The 19,348-nt window shown below is 45.5% G+C and overlaps 2 protein-coding genes across 3 annotated transcripts in view; both read left to right on the forward strand.

Annotated features, from left to right (window-relative positions):
* COQ2 (coenzyme Q2, polyprenyltransferase) overlaps positions 1–3,477 on the forward strand; it is a 36,764-nt gene extending 33,287 nt beyond the window's left edge. For both annotated transcript variants that reach the window (XM_073617257.1, XM_073617256.1), the window contains exon 8: positions 1,624–3,477. In XM_073617257.1, the coding sequence (XP_073473358.1) occupies positions 1,624–1,782 (159 nt within the window). In that variant the 3' untranslated portion in view covers positions 1,783–3,477. The remainder of the gene's footprint in view (positions 1–1,623) is intronic.
* Positions 3,478–10,728: 7,251 nt separating this feature from the next.
* Positions 10,729–19,348, forward strand: part of LOC141129304 (interferon-induced GTP-binding protein Mx-like) — a gene marked incomplete in the record, with an annotated part of 37,546 nt that continues 28,926 nt past the window's right edge. The window contains 2 exon segments of the mRNA XM_073617258.1: positions 10,729–10,850; positions 17,227–17,409. Of these exon segments, the coding sequence (XP_073473359.1) occupies positions 17,376–17,409 (34 nt within the window).

Genomic DNA, 19,348 nt, shown 5'->3' on the forward strand with positions numbered 1-19,348 from the left:
TCTGTCTGATCAGGGAGCCTGGTAAGGATGCGACCGGCGGCATCTGATTCCAGGCACACATTGAAGGGAACCGATGTTCCTCCCACTGTGTGACATCAGAAACCGGAAGCGACAAGGATTTGGTCACTTCCAGTTTTGGTCTGTGTAAATAAAATAAATAATAATACTTACCCCCACCCACCATGCTCATGCCCAATGGCGAACGTGTCTGTTGGTCCCACACGCATATGTAAAAGGCAATCTCATCACACATGTGGGGTATCGCAGTGAATGTCAGCATGAGAGCAATGATTCTAGAGCCAGGCCTCCTGTGTAACTCCAAGCTGGTGACCTGTAAATGCTTTTAAAGCATTCCCTTTGGAGATTTTTAGGTACCATAGTTCGGTGCCGTTCTATGCATACATCCATACACAATTTTAAAGTGTGACATGTTTGGCATCTAACGTAACATCATATGTTATATTTTGCCAAACAGTTGGGTATTATATTGTATTTTTCCGCATTAAAATTCCTTATAGCGTATTTTTTCCAAAAAAATATCATTCAAAAAACCAACTTTGCAAATATCATGAGACATAAAAAAAACACTCACCATTTTATTCTCTAGAGCCTCTGCTTAAAGTGGTTGTAAACCCTTAACGGACCACTTTTCCCTACAGGTAAACCTATAATAAAGCTTACCTGTGGGTACTGGAAATATCTTCTAAACCTGCATGGTTTAGGAGATATTTACCATATACGCTTGCGCCGACGTCATCGGCACATGCACACTGAAGAAAGGGCACGATCGTGCCAATTCTATAATGCTCGTACAGTGACCGTCGGCTCCCGTGATTCCGGCCAGTCACAGAGTCCAGAGTCCATGGCCCCGGAAGGAAGAGGGTTGAAGATGCACGCTTCCTGCAGCGGGGACAGCGCAGGCTTCCTTTGCAGGTAAGTGTCACATAATGGGCTAGTGTGCGATACATACTAGCCCATTATGCTTTTACTTTGCAGGGTTTGCAGTAAATGAAAGAGGAAGTTAAACCCAATAGGGTTTACTTCCCCTTTAAAAAAAATAAATTATATATATAATCAGGAGTAGTTTTCCAGCAAAAAAAAATGCTGATTTTACAAGTAGGAGAGGAATGTCAGTAATGTCAGCGCGGGATAAAAAGGTGACTTAACACCATACACCCGCCGGTCCCCCCTCTAATTACCCCTGTGGGTGATGAGCTGACTGTGCCCATGCATCTGGTGTAGCGGTCCTGGATTTTGAAATTCCCCATTCTTCCCCTACTTTCTGTATGGCTTCTGTGACCGATTAGAATGATTCAGATTGGCTGCCTTGAAAATTGAGTCGCTGCATTGGCTGTTTGGGCACTGACAGGTCATCACTCACAGAGGTAAGTATAGCGGAGCTTGGAATGAAGGTGGGGGAGGGTGGTACGGTGTTCACCTTTTTAATTTTTCCTGAAGTGGTGATCTAACCCTTTAACTAGCACATTGATTTCCTATGAAGCACTATTTGTTTTGCTTCCCCCAGATGATATACAGGAAACTTTCATAAATCAATATCATAAGTGCATATTTGAAATGACTTTTTTTTTTTTTTTTTTTTTTTTTTCTTTTGCTCTTTAACAGATTTATACTTTAGACATAAACAATGTAGAGGACTGTTGGAAAAAGTTTAGTGCCAATCGCAACGTGGGGTTTTTACTTTTCTTTGGCATTGTCTTTGGAAACTTGTGGAAGAGGAAAGACACCAGTGAAATCAAAGATGTATCCAATCACAGCTCATGATGGACGCATGTATGGTCAGGGTATGAGCCTCTCACAGAACCGATCTCTACCAGCTGGAACCCAGAGGCACTGATCACCCACATCACCTTACAGGACATGTTTATCTCTTGTGTATGTCCCCTTAAAAGAAGCACATCACTGAACTCGAAATGTTATTTCAAAGATTTATTTCTAGTGGACAGACCTGTTCTTCAAGTCAGTAACCAAACAATGTTTCGGACATTATGTTTCAAGTAGAATTGCAGCCTAGACCCAACTAGTCTTAAAAGTTCACTGCTTCTCACACCTATGTTGACTAATGCAGGCCATACAGACATGGAGCGACTTTTTTTTTTCTGAAACCATGGACAGTGTTGACAAGGGAATCCCTCCTGCAGAGCCATGGTATTCTCCCGGCGGGTAGGGGAAGCCAATATCTGGGCTCGTTAAAGACTAATAATTATATGAATTGATTATTGATATAAGCAGCTGACACAAAAGTTACCTGATTAATCCAAACAAAAATAACAATAAAATGCAGCGCTTAAAAGAAACAAAACCACCAAGTGAATAGTGTGTTATTTAAATACAATGTTAATAGTAGATATATCTGGTCCATAATGTCATGGATCAAAATTCTAAGAGTTCAGTGATGATGATCCAAAGCAGTAGGTGTTGCAGTAAAGGCCACCACCGATGAGGACGACACGCGCTGACCCTTCCCCTAAGCGTTGTACTACCCAGATAAAGTAGTCAAAACAGCTTTGGTTACAAAATGGGCTTGAAGCTCCTCAGAATCCACAGTGACTGTGATCATCAAGCTAAGTCTCCTTCCCAGATGTTAATCGGGTATGTCCTCTTCAGTCTGCTGTAGTTGCTGCTGGTGGGAAGAATCTGCCAGGGCTGCTGGGACATCCAGGCCTTCAGGGCATTGTTCCCGTTCCTTTCTGTTACTGAAACATTCTGGCAGCGGTTTCCAAACGTTTGGTTTACAAAATATTTTGGGGATGAACGGGTTGTTGGTATGATCAACTTTTTCTCTGAATTTAAGTTGAGGTTTTGAAAAAACCTTTCCAGCTCTTTCACCGCTCCTGTAGAATGATGAGACATGAGAACAGCTTTATTGTGCCATGTGGCATAGGTGTTGGGAGGTGCAGGGGACATTTTTAAGGTGATTGTAGAGGTACAATTTTTTTTTTTTAAACAACCATGTTCTCCTTACCTGCTCTGTGCAATTGTTTGACACCGTGCATCCCCAATCCTCCTCTTCTGGGCTCTTCAGCTCTCAGCTACCCCCCGCCAAGTGCCCACAGAGCACGGTTCAGCCCTGCCCCCCGCCAAGTGCCCACAGAGCACAGTTCAGCCCTGCCCCCCCCCCCCCCCACTCTGTTAACAGGCTGTGATTGACCGATGGCTCTGGCTGCTGTCTCCAAGCCTATGAGAAAGGAGAGAGTATAGAGAGACGCTGCTCTCTTGCACATCGCTGGATGGAGATCCGGCTCAGGTAAGTATAAGCGGGGGCTGGGCAGGGGGCGCTGCACGCAGGTTTTCTACCTTAATGCAGAGAATGCTATAAGGTAAAAAAAACTTTCTGCCTTTTTAGAACCACTTTAAGACTAGTTTTAAGGTTTGGGCTGGATTTCTACTTTTCCAGACTGGTTGAGTGCCTGTTTTCTCTGTAATGTGTTCTAGAGGTGACCATACTATAATCATGTTTATTTTATGAAAATTAAATAATTTTTTAATATATCCTCTTGTCCATGTTTTCTTTTAAAACAGCTTTGTAGATATTCTTATTGATTAGTAATGTACTGCTATCATTTTGTCCAATGAATTATAAAATGTTAGATTCCCATACTATCAAGCTGATGTCCTAATGGCAGCATCTTTTTTAACATTATGTGAACCTACCAGTGTCGCCTTATGCCTAGGCTGGAGACAAGCTATCTGGAAAAATCAAATCAACTGTTTTGCTTGCTGACAGAATGAAGCATTTTCTCCCCAGCCGTGACGGACAGTAGCAGGAGGGATCTGTGTATATACTGCCAGACATCATCCCTGGACCAGTGTGCCCGTCCAGGAAGGTAATGTCTGACACTCACCTTCTAGGGAGAAATGAGGGTTGAAATAAAGAGCACTGTGATCTCTTTGAGTGTTGAGAAATATGTTTTTGTTGTGATTACAGTGGAAAAGAGTTCGGCCCCTTTGGGTCAGTCTGTCATTTCTTCAGACAGGCCCAATCTGACCCTCCAGTCTCCTCTATGGAGCAGCGGGTGTCAACAGACGTGTGTCCAATGACACTCGCCGACATTCGATCTGATCCTTTCCGCTAAAAACAGACGGATGGGGATCCGTTTCAAATCCCATGCATTTAAAGCATATACATATGTGAAATATCATCTAAACATAAATTGTGCAGCGTTATGGGTGAGACTACCCAAAACAATTCCCCTTTCAACTTTTCAATTAGTATCTGGAAAACAGTGGCGGCTGGTGTGTTGTTTTTTTTTTTTTTTTTTTTTTTTGGGGGGGTGGGCAGCAAACAAACCCCCCCCGGGCCGCCGGTGTAGCTGCACTACCACCCCCCACCCCCCCAACCCTGGATGCGGGCAGTGATAGCGTGGCGGTCTCAGGGGAAAGCTGCTCCGGCGTCCTCTCATGGAGAAGCTTCTGCGGTGTCTCCTCTCTCCTCCTCCTCCCAGCGCTAGGCGTCCAATAAAATCACCTGATGTTTTGGCCAATTGGAAAGCAGGTTTCATAATACCTGCTTCCCGATTGGCCGGGAGGAGAATCATTCGCTGTTGCAACACACCAGGGTGGGCTCCAGACGCAACGCTCTGCGTCCCGAGTCCACCCTATTTTGAAGCCTTTTAGAGCCCATGGCTCTAATCAGGTTCTTAAAAACAAAAAAAAACCCTGGCTGCTCTATATTATATGGCTGGTGACCCGAAAGGGGCCGGACGTGTGAATAGGGGGTTGGCAGTGGATAGATTCATGCGTAGCATATAGGGGGTGGTGAGGATAGCATAGCTCCCAGCTGTCCCGGATTTCAAGGAACTGTCCCTGATTTGGAACAAAGTCCCTCTGTCCCTCTTTCTTCGTCATTTGTCCCTCATTTTGGACTGATCTATGCAGTTTTATATAAAACTGCAACTTTTATCAATTTTTATCTTTAAAAAAGTGTTTCCCAGTGCTAATCTCATCTAATTTCTAATTTGCTGCCTCTGTACATTTCAAAAGCCAATAGAAAGGCATAATAAGAATAAAAAAGCACTTGTGGGTTTAAGTAATCATTTTTTTTTGTATAATTCTCCTTTAAGAGGGTGTGGCAGGGGGCGTGTCCTATGTCTACATACTTTTGCTAATAAGTGTCCCTCGCTCCCATCTAAAAAGTTGGGAGGTATGGGATGGAGGCAGGGACGGCACCCAGGCGCCCCTAATGGAAGGGCCCCCCCTGGTGGAAAACAAATCACACACAGCTTATACAGTAAACAATTTCTTAATAATCCTCCAAAAGTGATTAGTGAAAAAAGAAAAGTGTAATGCTGATATATCCAGAAAAAAATCCCTCTTCAACACACCACACCACAACAATAAGGATACGCCCTCACCCTCCATGTTATAAGAGGTCTGAGAAGTGCCTGATATCTGCGTTACTAATCACTGAATGTTCTTTTTTTTTTTTTTCAGGAATCGCTTTTGAAGGATTATTGGGAAATTGTTTACTGTATATGTTGTGTGTGTTACTTTTTACACATACTAATTGAAAGGGGATTTGTTTTGGGTAGTCTCACCCATAAGGCTGCACAATTTATATTTAGATGATCTCGATCTCTATCTCTATCTCTATCTCTATCTCTATCTCTATCTCTATCTCTATCTCTATCTCTATCTCTATCTCTATCTCTATCTCTATCTCTATCTCTATCTCTATCTCTATCTCTATCTCTATCTCTATCTCTATCTCTATCTCTATCTCTATCTCTATCAAACATTGGAAGACATCTGGTGTTCAGAGTTATTGTATATGAATGTGAGTTAGGGACCTTAGATTGTAAACTCCTTGAGGGTAGGGACTGATGTGAATGTATAATATATATGTAAAGCGCTTCGTAAACTGACGGCGCTATATATGTACCTGAAATAATAATATAGATGTTATTTTGAATCTTTCTTCTCCCTTTCCTTTTTCCTTTCTCACCCTCTCCTCTCTCTCTAGTCATTCACATTATAAAATAGCTTGGTAATTGCTTTGTAGATAAACAAGTTAGTAAACACACAAGCCTAGTGTTCTATGGTATAGCGCCCTCTGTAGAAAAATGCCCACGCATGCGCAGTACGGGACGACACTCCAGCTGATTTCCCGACGGGGGCATCCGCAGGAGGGGGAAAGGGGGGTCAAGTGCCCCCCCCCCCATGGAATCGTCATCGCCACGCTGCAGACTTTTTTCTGAGTCCGCTGGCTGCTCTCTGTGTCTGACATTTTATCATCTGACGCCCCCTCACCCCGGCCCGATCATCCAATGCGATGCTCGCCTCGGCTGCTCAGCTCCAGTCATTGGCTGCCAGCCTGCTTGTGTTGTGTAGATCCGGCCGGCGTGGCACTGGCCCCGCCCACTCAAGTGGCCGAGTCAGAGTCAGTGATACGCTGCCGCCTGCCAGTGCTGCCCTGGGCCTAGGGGATCATCATCACAGACAGGAAATACTGGGGCATACACAGTGAAGAACCACAGTTAACATCAAGACTCGGGAGGAGCATTTTTTATATATAATAATATATTTCTTTGCTTGGAAAAGTGGGACAGCTGAGCTGAGCTATAATTGCAATTTGCTGGAAAGATATGTGTGTGTGTACAGTTTAAGATAAGTCATCTTCACTTATCACTTTGTATTGGATTGAAAGCATGGGCGTCCGCAAGGTTACTGTTTTACTTGATAAAAACTATACAGTGACAGTATGAAGATCGATGTATTGCAATGTAAAAAGCTGTACATTCTCTAGGCTATATGGGCATGATACACAGTAACTTCCCTGTCATCGGAGCAGAGATCAGTGACGTGTCACATGTAGCCACCACCCCCCCCCCACAGTTAGAAACACGCCCCTAGGACACACTTAACCCCTACACTGCCACCTAGTGGTTAACCCCTTCACTGCCAGTGTCATTTACACAGGAATCAGTGCATTTTTATAACACTGATTGATGTATAAATGACAATGGTCCCAAAAATGTGTCAAAAATGTCCGATGTGTTCGCCATAATGTCGCAGTCACGTTAAAAATCGCTGATCGCTGCCATTTAAAAAAAATAAATAAATAAAAATGCCATAAAACTATCCCCTATTTTGTAAACGCTATAACTTTTGCACAAACCGATCAATAATCGCTTATTGCGATTTTTTTTTTTTTTTTTTACCAAAAATATGTAGAAGAATACATATCGGCCTAAACTGAGGAAAAAAAATGTTTTTTTTTATATATTTGTGGGGGATATTTATTATAGCAAAAAGTAAAAAATAATGCGTTTTTTTTTCAAAATTGTCATTCTATTTTTGTTTATAGCGCAAAAAATAAAAATCGCAGAGGCGATCAAATACCACTAAAAGAAAGCTCTATTTGTGGGGAAAAAAAAGACGTCGATTTTGTTTGGGAGCCACATCGCACGCCCGCGCAATTGTCAGTTAAAGCGTCGGAGTGCCGAATCGCAAAAAGTGCTCTGGTCAGGAAGGGGGTAAATTCTTCTGGGGCTGAAGTGGTTAAAATGATGCCCCCCCCCCTAGAAAAACGCCAATTCTGAGACGTCACCATAGCGCATGCGGACATTGTGGGAGGCATTTTTCGTCGGGAAACTATTTGATGGCCAGAATTGAAAGCTATGCAAACAGCAGAAGGAGACCGTAGTTGTCAGATGGCTCGCTGTTGCGGGGCGGCCCGTCCATTAGGGGCGCCAGGGCGCTGCATCCCCCTATCCTCGACACCCCTTATATGCAGTGGATAGATTCATGCTTGGCATGAATCTGTCCGTGGCCGCCGCCTATTTATGTGTCCACCCCCTTTCGGGTCACCGGGCATATGAATTTGAGCGGCCAGCTTTTTTTTTTTTTAAGAACCTGATTAGAGCCATAGGTTCTAATACGGTGGACTCTGGAGTCAGGACGCAGAGCATTGCGTCTGATACAAGGCACTGACACCAATGATGGGAGCAATCTTCACTGAAATCAACGCCCAAGCGCTTGATGCGCCTAAATGCGTTACACGTGTTTACAAGTGTCAAGAATTTTTGCTGCCAAAATTTTGCTAGCAGGAGGTAAGATATCTAGGAGAGTTGGCCAAAGCATCCAGTGTGCATGAGACCTTATGGGGATACATAGGACCACCAGATGTGTGGAAGTGAAGGGGTTACGTGGGACCTCCAGATGTGTGGAAGTGAAAGGGTTACGTGGGACCTCCAGATGTGTGGAAGTGAAGGGGTTACGTGGGACCTCCAGATGTGTGGAAGTGAAGGGGTTACGTGGGACCTCCAGATGTGTGGTAGTGACGGGGTTAAACAGATTCATCAGGCATTTTTGGCAGTGAAGGGGTTACGTGGGACCTCCAGATGTGTGGAAGTGAAGGGGATACATGGGACCTCCAGATGTGTGGAAGTGAAAGGGTTACGTGGGACCTCCAGATGTGTGGAAGTGAAAGGGTTATGTGGGACCTCCAGATGTGTGGAAGTGAAAGGGTTACGTGGGACCTCCAGATGTGTGGTAGTGACGGGGTTAGACAGATTCATCAGGCATTTTTGGCAATGAAGGGGTTACATTGGACCTCTAGATGTTTGGTAATGAAGGAGTTGCATGATACCTACAGATGTGTGGTGGCGAAAGGGCTCAGTGTGACTTCCAGATGTGTGGCAGTGGCGTGTTAAATGGGTTCAGCCATTTTGGCAATAAAGGGGTTACATGAGACCTCCAGATGTGTGGTAGTGACGGGGTTAAACAGATTCATCAGGCATTTTTGGCAGTGAAGGGGTTACGTGGGACCTCCAGATGTGTGGAAGTGAAAGGGTTACGTGGGACCTCCAGATGTGTGGAAGTGAAGGGGTTACGTGGGACCTCCAGATGTGTGGTAGTGACGGGGTTAAACAGATTCATCAGGAATTTTTGGCATTGAAGGGGTTACGTGGGACCTCCAGATGTGTGGAAGTGAAGGGGTTACGTGGGACCTCCAGATGTGTGGTAGTGACGGGGTTAAACAGATTCATCAGGCATTTTTGGCAGTGAAGGGGTTACGTGGGACCTCCAGATGTGTGGAAGTGAAGGGGTTACGTGGGACCTCCAGATGTGTGGAAGTGAAGGGGTTACGTGGGACCTCCAGATGTGTGGTAGTGACGGGGTTAAACAGATTCATCAGGCATTTTTGGCAGTGAAGGGGTTCCGTGGGACCTCCAGATGTGTGGAAGTGAAAGGGTTACGTGGGACCTCCAGATGTGTGGAAGTGAAAGGGTAACGTGGGACCTCCAGATGTGTGGAAGTGAAAGGGTTACGTGGGACCTCCAGATGTGTGGAAGTGAAAGGGTTACGTGGGACCTCCAGATGTGTGGAAGTGAAAGGGTTACGTGGGACCTCCAGATGTGTGGAAGTGAAGGGGTTACGTGGGACCTCCAGATGTGTGGTAGTGACGGGGTTAAACAGATTCATCAGGAATTTTTGGCATTGAAGGGGTTACGTGGGACCTCCAGATGTGTGGAAGTGAAGGGGTTACGTGGGACCTCCAGATGTGTGGTAGTGACGGGGTTAAACAGATTCATCAGGCATTTTTGGCAGTGAAGGGGTTACGTGGGACCTCCAGATGTGTGGAAGTGAAGGGGTTACGTGGGACCTCCAGATGTGTGGAAGTGAAGGGGTTACCTGGGACCTCCAGATGTGTGGTAGTGACGGGGTTAAACAGATTCATCAGGCATTTTTGGCAGTGAAGGGGTTACGTGGGACCTCCAGATGTGTGGAAGTGAAAGGGTTACGTGGGACCTCCAGATGTGTGGAAGTGAAAGGGTTACGTGGGACCTCCAGATGTGTGGAAGTGAAAGGGTTACGTGGGACCTCCAGATGTGTGGAAGTGAAAGGGTTACGTGGGTCCTCCAGATGTGTGGTAGTGACGGGGTTAGACAGATTCATCAGGCATTTTTGGCAATGAAGGGGTTACATTGGACCTCTAGATGTTTGGTAATGAAGGAGTTGCATGATACCTACAGATGTGTGGTGGTGAAAGGGCTCAGTGTGACTTCCAGATGTGTGGCAGTGGCGTGTTAAATGGGTTCAGCCATTTTGGCAATAAAGGGGTTACATGAGACCTCCAGATGTGTGGTAGTGAAGGGGTTACATGGGACATTCAGATGTGGCAGTGAAGGAATTACATTGAACTTCCAGATGTGACAGTGAAGGGGTTACATGGGACATTCAGATGTGACAGTGAAGGAATTACATTGAACTTCCAGATGTGACAGTGAAGGGGTTACATTGAACTTTCAGATGTGTGACAGTGAAGAGGTTACATGGGACATTCAGATGTGACAGTGAAGGGGTTACATGGGACATTCAGATGTGACAGTGAAGAGGTTACATGGGACATTCAGATGTGACAGTGAAGGAATTACATTGAACTTCCAGATGTGACAGTGCAGAGGTTACATGGGACATTCAGATGTGACAGTGAAGGGGTTACATTGAACTTTCAGATGTGGCAGTGAAGGGGTTACATAGGACCTTCGGATGTGGTAATAAAGGGGTTACATGGGACCCCCAGTTGTATAGAAGTGAAGAGGTTACACAGATTCATCAGACACTTTGGATAATAAAGGGGTTACATTGAACTTCCAGATCTGGCAGTGAAGGGGTTACACAGATTCAGTGAAAAGGGTTGCAGGGATCAGTGAAAAGTAACCATGACTCGGTTTCCATTCAGCAGAAGTGAGAGAGGAAAACTGTGTTTCACTTTCTATTCTCCAGAATAGAAATCGGATGGGGGAGGAGCCACATGACATCACTGTAATAAAAGCGGAGGAGGGGGCGAGCTCTTCCCATCCTGATCCTGGAGCCCTGCACAGGTGGTGAGTACACATCTATCTCTTATTATATACAGCCGGAGATTAGAAGGGATATAATTACAAGGGATACTGAGATAAGGGCTCCCAGACATGACCGGCCTCATTCTAAAAGAGTTCCTTATTCTTCATCAGTCCTAAATACAGCAACCAATCAGAATTCATCTGGTACTCATCTGATTTCAGAAGCATGAACTTAATGTGTTCTGCACTCCAGAAAATGTTTATTTAATAGACTATTTCAGAAGTCTTATAGAAATAGAGTATACAGTAAGGAAATACCATCATCCAAATTGACATATAGAAATAGAGAGGGTGGAGATGTAAGGGAAGTTGCCGAGGCTGACCAATATACATAAACACCCAGGGGATTTAAATGGACTATCTCTGTACTGATACAATAACTAAATTGATTTAGTAAAATGCATATTTTTTTTTAACAATATACAAACAATGTTAAAGAAGTATATATATATGACAAGATATACACCACACATAACTAGCTCATAACAGGTTCACCCGTAAAGTTTCTGTTAAGGTGGGGTATAGGAAATTCCTCTGCCGTTTTCGCGGTCAAACGATTCTTCAGGAGGATAAAGGGTCTATAGAGAAAATAATGTATTAAAAAAAGGAATTGCATGCTATACAATACTTACAAGGCATACTATATGTTACAATCAACATTAATACAAAAGAGGTTGCTCACCCAGATGGACCAAAAACGGCTAGCAACAGGATCCCACAAATCCCCCCCCCCCCCTGGCGGACAAGGGGGATTGTAAGTGACCATCTCTAATTAAAGTAATAATGATAAAAGTCAATATAGATAATAGGTGTATGGGTACTAAAAAATAGTGGTGGGGTATGGTGGTAGGGAAACCGAGATGGTGTCCAAGTGTGTAGGAAAAGAGAGGGGGAGAAAGGAGGGAGGAGGGGGGAGGGGGTAAGGAGAAGGGAGGAGGGGGGAAGGAAGGGGGAAAAAGGGAAAGAGAGGGAGGGGGAAAGGACAAGGAAGGGGAAGGGAATGCAGAGAGGGAAAGGGAGGGAAAAAGGGAAAGATGAGGGAAGAAAGGAAGGGGTGGTGCAGTAGAGAAGACTGATGGGGACCAGGGAGGTGGGGCCGCCTCCCTGGTCCCCATCAGTCTTCTCTACTGCACCACCCCTTCCTTTCTTCCCTCATCTTTCCCTTTTTCCCTCCTTCCTCCCCCTCCCTTTCCCTCTCTCCATCCCCTTCTCCTTCCTTGTCCTTTCCCCCTCCCTCTCTTTCCCTTTTTCCCCCTTCCTTTCTCCCCTCCTCCCTTCTCCTTTCTCCCCTGTCCTTTTTCTACACACTTGGACACCATCTCGGTTTCCGTACCACCATACCCCACCACTAATTTGTTAGTACCCATACACCTACTATCTATATTGCCTTTTATCATTATTACTTTAATTAGAGATGGTCACTTACAATCCCCCTTGTCCACCGGGGGGGGGGGGGATTTGTGGGATCCTGTTGCTAGCCATTTTTGGTCCATCTGGGTGAGCAACCTCTTTTGTATTAATGTTGATTGTAACATATAGTATGTCTTGTAAGTATTGTATAGAATGCAATTCCTTTTTTTAATACATTATTTTCTTTATAGACCCTTTATCCTCCTGAAGAAGCGGTTTGACCGCAAAACCGGTAGAGGAATTTCCTATACCCCACCTTAACAGAAACTTTACGGGTGAACCTGTTATGAGCTAGTTATGTGTGGTGTATATCTTGTCATATGTATACTTCTTTTTTAACATTATTTGTATATTGTTAAAAAAAAAATTTGCATTTTACTAAATCAATTTAGTTATTGTATCAGTACCAAGATAGTCCATTTAAATCCCCTGGGTGTTTATGTATATTGGTCAGCCTCGGCAACTTCCCTTACATCTCCACCCTCTCTATTTCTGTATGACAATTTGGATGATGGTACTTCCTTACTGTATACTATTGAATAATATGTGAGGCTATACTCAACATTTGATTATTTCAGAAGTCTGATATATACCGTACTTATCTCCGAGTCCTGAATTTGTCCTCAATAGAAAAATAAATAAATATATATACTGTATACACTTGTATTTCATATATATTTGGGCTTGTGTGTGTGTGTGTGTGTGTGTGTGTATAAATATACAGCCCTCAAAAATTCCACTCGCCTGCTCGCATTTGGTGAGTGGAATGTAGTGCAGGGCGAGCGAGGAGCAGGGATGGACCAGGTTGACCGTTTCCTGGCTTAAGCGATCAGCCAGGAAACTGTCAGCCGGAGGACACAGCAGAGTGGCAGGACTGGACTGCCCTGGTGCCGCTCTGAGCTGAGGCTGCAGCGCTCCCCTCCCTCTCTCTTTCCTCCTCCTCCTCTTGTGTGTCACAGAGCTGGGTCTGTGTTCGGCGGCACGGTGTAACAAGGTCCCGCCCCCTAGACCTGCTTGTTTTATAGTAGATTGAATCAGTTTTCCGCCTATGAAACGAGCAGGTCTGGGGGGCGAGACCTTGTTACACTGCGCTGCCGAACACAGACCCAGCTCCATGACACTCAGCGGGACATGTGTATGATCCATCATCCAGGTCAGTCTGTATTGATGATGGGGCACAGTAAAGCTGCATTTGATGGGACACAGTGAGGCTGCTTTCACAGGCAGTAAGGCTGCGTTTTACGGGTACAGTGAGGCTGCGTTCATGGGCACAGTGAGTGAGGCTGCATTCACGGGCAGTGAGGCTGCATTCACGGGCAGTGAGGCTGCGTTGTACGGGTACAGTGGGGGCTGCCTTCACGGGCACAGTGAGGCTGCCTTCACGGGCACAGCGAGGCTGCGTTCAGGGGCACAGCGAGGCTGCGTTCAGGGGCACAGTGAGGCTGCGTTCATGGGCACAGTGAGGCTGCGTTCATGGGCACAGTGAGGCTGTATTCACGGGCAGTGAGGCTGCAATGATGGGCACAGTGAGAGTGCAGTAATGGGCATAGTGAGCCTGCATTCATGGGCACCGTAAAGCTGCATTTGATGGGCATAGTGAGGCTACATTGATGGGTACAGTGAGGCTGAATTGATGGGCACAGTGAGGCTGCATTAATGGGCACAGTGAGGCTGCATTGATGGGCACAGTGAGGCTGCATTTATGGGCACCATAAAGCTCCTTTTGATGGGCACAGTGAGGCTGCAATGAAGGGCACAGTGAGGCTGCATTGATGGGCACAGTGAGGCTGCATTTATGGGCACCATAAAGCTCCTTTTGATGGGCACAGTGAGGCTGCATTGATGGGCACAGTGAGGCTGCATTGATGGGCACAGTGAGGCTGCACTGATGGACATAGTGAGGCTGCATTCATGGGCACCATAAAGCTGCATTTGATGGGCACCGTGAGGCTGCATTGATGGGCACCGTGAGGCTGCATTGATGGGCACAGTGAGGCTGTACAGATGGGTACTGATATGCTTTATGTTAATATTGTTAAAGTTGCTGTTAATACTTATTTTTGGAACTTAATTCTGCTTAAAACATTTACAGTGTAATTTCATGAGACAATTTACAAGGGCGTGTTTAGGGGCGAGCTTAGGGGTGGGGCAGGGGAGGGTTTGGGTGGGGCAACTAGTGGCGAGTAACTCTTAAGGCCTGGCTAGTGGCTCAGGACTTGAAATTTTGAGCCCTGTGTGTGTGTGTGTGTGTGTGTGTGTATATATATATATATATATATATATATATATATATATAATATTATATAAGATATTATAATATATAAACTTCGGGTGGGTTACTGCCTTCTCTTCTCTTCTCTGGTTTAAGCTGGAGCAATGTCAAGGTGTGCTCCCTGTCTTCCACCAATATCCGTTAAAAAACAACAAGGGGACACATTCTCCAAATGCAAACACTTTACTGAATCTTCAAGTCATCAGGTTATCAAGTCATGTACATCAGCAGCATTGATCCCACAGCCAGATGAATGGTCTGTGCTAATGTACTTCCTTGTGCTGCTGGATCTGTGATGACATCATCGTTCAGTCTGAATGTAATCAAATATAAAGGACCAGCGTTATTATATGAGCTGTGTGTGTGTGTTAGCTAGGGCCTAAAGAGACCCTGTCACATGTGTAACATCTGTATTTTATTACTGCATAGGGAATGCAATACTCACTACTAGGGCTCATTCACACCTTCTCCATTCATTAGGTGCTTTTCATTAAAGGAAACTTCTACGAATAGAGTAGGGGGTGAAAAGGGTGGGGATACCAGGTACTCTTGACAAGTCTTGCCGATAGCATTAACCCCCGCAGCACTGGAAGATTCCCAATGCGTGGGTAATGGGGGTAAGGGTTGAAGATTTAAGCAAAGAGAGCAGCTACCAGCACGTGGGACACTTCTCATTCAATGTACGTACTGTGCGGGAAAAAAAAGATGAACTAAACTTATTACAGTATTATACCCAAAACCAAAAATATATTATATTGCAGCTTACCAATCAGTAGATTGTAGATTGCAGGGGCGGACTGACCATTGAGCCACTCGGGCAGTGCCCGAGGGCCCTGGGCCACTAGGGCGCCCCATCAGGGTTGCCAGCCTCAGTAAAACCAGGGACAGTATGGACCAGGGACAGCCAATACACAGTATGGACCAGAGACAGCCAATAGAAACATGTCTGTGTATACTGTGTGTACATATATGTGTATACTGTGTGTATACTATGTGGCCCCATAATCTCTGATTGCCCGAGGGCCCCATGAGTTATCAGTCCGCCCCTGAGTAGATGTGATATAGCTACATTATTTTTCTTTTTTTTAGGCTTTTTTTCCCCCCATGTTTTTACCTGGTGATCTGGCCAGCAGCACACCTTCTGTATTAGTGAGAAAAAAAACTGGATGAATGAGAACAGGAGGCACAGCAGACAGCAGCATTGTCAGTCTGGGGGGAGGCGAGTGTTAAATACATAAGCAGATTTAGATACACTAATAAATTGAAGCTAAACTCCAGTTCACACTTTATAATGAGTTACTGAAGAGGTCCCTAACCCCTGGGCCGTGGATGGGTGTCGATCCATGGCCCCGTTGGAGGCCAGGCCCTGCTGCAGGGGTGGACAGCAAGAGATTGAGGTCCAATCTGTGTTGGCGGCCACTCTAGGGTGGCCACCTCATCCCCTTAAAACCGAACACATATTATACTGGTTTTGTGGCTAAGTAAGATGGTAATTAAACTCGCTTCCTTACCTGCATTAAATTGGCCTCAGAACCTGTGTAATGCATATGTGTTTGGGTTTAAAGGGATGAGGTGGCAACTGTAGGCCTCTTGCATAGCCGCCTGGGCTCCGCCTCTTGTCAGGTTGGCGGGGGAGTGGTGGGGGGGACTGCTCTGGGCTCTGCGTGCGAGGGATCTGGATCCTTGTGTGAGTCTAGTGCACTGTACCCTCCCACCACCAGAGGGCGTCTGCTCCCCTTCTCCCAGCACCACCTCTCTCTTCCCTCTCTGTGGTCAGCCACCCTCCCACCACCAGAGGGCGCCTGCTCCCCTTCTCCCAGCACCACCTCTCTCTTCCCTCTTTGTGGTCAGCCACCCTCCCACCACCAGAGGGCGCCTGCTCCCCTTCTCCCAGCACCACCTCTCTCTTCCCTGTCTGTGGTCAGCCACCCACCCACCACCAGAGGGTGCCTGCTCCCTTTCTCCTTTGGTCATGTCAGTGTATGTATGTGTGTGTATATATGTGTGTGTGTGTGTATATGTATGTATATATAGTCAATTACAGCTTCCAACTGCATAGAGCACACTAAAGAGAACATACAGCCCCACCTAGTGGCTTAAAACAAAAATGACAGTACCAATAGAGCATTAATATTGCACACTCCAAAGTCAGATAGCAATAACCAGCATTGAGTAACCAACAGCATTCTACCCCAATATCCTTTCTATAATCAGGTCCACTGGGGCCAATCCTGGTGCATCACGCCAACCTCCCCAAACCCTCTCATATTTAGTAGGGCATCCATGGTGCTGGTAAATATCCTTTTCATATCTTAAAGTAGTACCCATATGGTCTAGCAATGTTTTGCCTTCAGTTCTACTTAAAATGTATTAGTGGGCTAAATGTGAGTATAATGTCATGTTATCACTTCTGTGTCCCCACGGGCATATTTTCCTCACTTCCTGTCTGAGTGACCACTGTGGGGCAGCAAGTGACCTGCCCCAACCACCCTTACCCACTTTTTCCAAAAAAAAAAAAAAAAAAAAAGAAAAAGCAGGAGACGTGCTTAATCATTTTTTTAAATACTCATTTGGTATAGGTGAGAGGTCCTCCTTTTTTTTTTTTTTTGTCATTTATGCCCTCTTTTGGTGTTTGTTTCCTCAAGCTTCTGACAGATCATTTTTATGTACCTTTAGAACTTCAGCCAGTCAGCAGCCTCCTTTATTCTGCACACCTTTGAGCCAGCAGACACAAAGCTCGGAAGCTTAAGCTAAATATCATTGTTGCTTTGGCTAAATACTGAAGAACCGTGATTGACCAGAGGGAAGAGACCATAGATCTGATCATGCTGGTCGAAGTGGAACCTCTAAACAGTGCAGGTAAAATACAAGAGCTTTCCTTGTATGAATTTGTTCATGTACAACAGTCATCTCCAACCTATGGCCTGCTGGCAGGAAGTGGCACCTGGCCTGTCTTTATCTGGACCTTGGGGCACTACTCCTCACTCTCACATGAGACACTATTTCACCTACTGACACACTACCAATGGGTCACTATTCCTCAAACTGACACCAAAGATGGGACACTATTCCTTCCACTGACACCAAAGATGGGGCACTATTCCTTCCACTGACACCAAAGATGGGGCACTATTCCTTCCACTGACACCAATGATGGGGCACTATTCCTCAAACTGACACCAATGATGGGGCACTATTCCTCAAACTGACACCAAAGATGGGGCACTATTCCTCAAACTGACACCAAAGATGGGGCACTATTCCTCAAACTGACACCAAAGATGGGGCACTATTCCTCAAACTGACACCAATGATGGGGCACTATTCATCCCAATGCTATAAACAATGGAACGCTTTTCCACTCACTGACACCCAAGATGGGGCACTATTCCTCAAACTGACACCAACAATGGGACACAATTCCTTCCATTGACACCCAGAATGGGAAACTATTCCTCCCACTGACTTCAATTATGGGACATTTTCCCTCAAACTGACACCAATAATGGGGCACTATTCCTTTCACAGACACTAACGATGCCTCCCACTGACACCAAAAATGGAACACTATTCCTTCTATTAACGCTCAGGATGGGGCATTACTCCTACCCCTGACAACTGGCTAGTTGTTAAGGCTCAACCATCCTGCCACTGCATATACACTATGTTACCAAAAGTATTGGGACACCTGCCTTTACACGCACATGGACTTTATTGACATCCCAGTCTTAGTCTGTAGGGTTCAATATTAGGTTGGCCCACCCTTTGCAGCTATTACAGCTTTACCTCTTCTGGAAAGGCTGTCAACAAGGTTTAGGAGGGTGTCTATGGGAATGTTTGAACATTCTTCCAGAAGCACATATGTGAGGTCAGGCACTGATGTTGGACAAGAAGGCCTGGCTTGCAGTCTCCACTCTAATTCATCCCAAAGGTGTTCTATTGGGTTGATGTCAGGACTCTGTGTAGGCCAGTCAAGTTCCTCCACCCCCCCAAACTAGCTCATCCATGTCTTTATGGACCTTGCTTTGTGCACTGGTAGGCAGTCATTTTGGAACAGGAAGGGGCCATCCCCAAACTGTTCCCACAAAGTTGGGAGCATGAAATTGTCCAAAATGTATTAGTATGTTGACGCCTTAAAAGTTCCCCTCACTGGAACTCAGAGGCTAAGCTCAACCCCTGAAAAACAACCCCACACCTTAATCCTCTTCCACTAAATGATTTGGACCAGTGCACAAAGCAAGGTCCATAAAGACATGAATGAGTGAGTTTGGGGTGGAGGAACTTGACTGGCCGGCACAGAGTTCTGACCTCAACCTGATAGAACACCTTTGGGATGAATTAGAGCAGAGACTGTGAGCCAGGCCTTCTCGTCCAACATCAGTGCCTGACCTCACAAATGCCCTTCTGGAAGAATGGTCAAACATTCCCATAGACACACTCCTAAACCTTGTGGATGGCCTTCCCAGAAGAGTTGTGGCTGTTATAGCTGCAAAGGGTGGGCCAACTCAATATTGAACCCTACGGACTAAAGCCTCGTAAACCCGATCGGATTGTTGGCCAACAAAGCGTCAGACTTTTGTCCGAGGGGCGTGTGCCGTGAACTTGTCTTGCGTACAAACGGTACACAATTGTCGGCCAGCGAACACGAACGTAGTGACGTACTACGTGGAATTTCAGCTCTTGAGCGCCACCCTTTGGGCACCTTCTGCTAATGTCGTGTTGGGTGAGCATTGATTTCGAGCATGCGTGTTTTTACTTTGGACTTTTGTGTGACGGACTTGTGTACAGACGATATGAA

Source organism: Aquarana catesbeiana, linkage group LG02 (assembly GCF_042186555.1).
Source record: "Aquarana catesbeiana isolate 2022-GZ linkage group LG02, ASM4218655v1, whole genome shotgun sequence".
NCBI classification, from domain to species: Eukaryota; Metazoa; Chordata; class Amphibia; order Anura; family Ranidae; genus Aquarana; species Aquarana catesbeiana.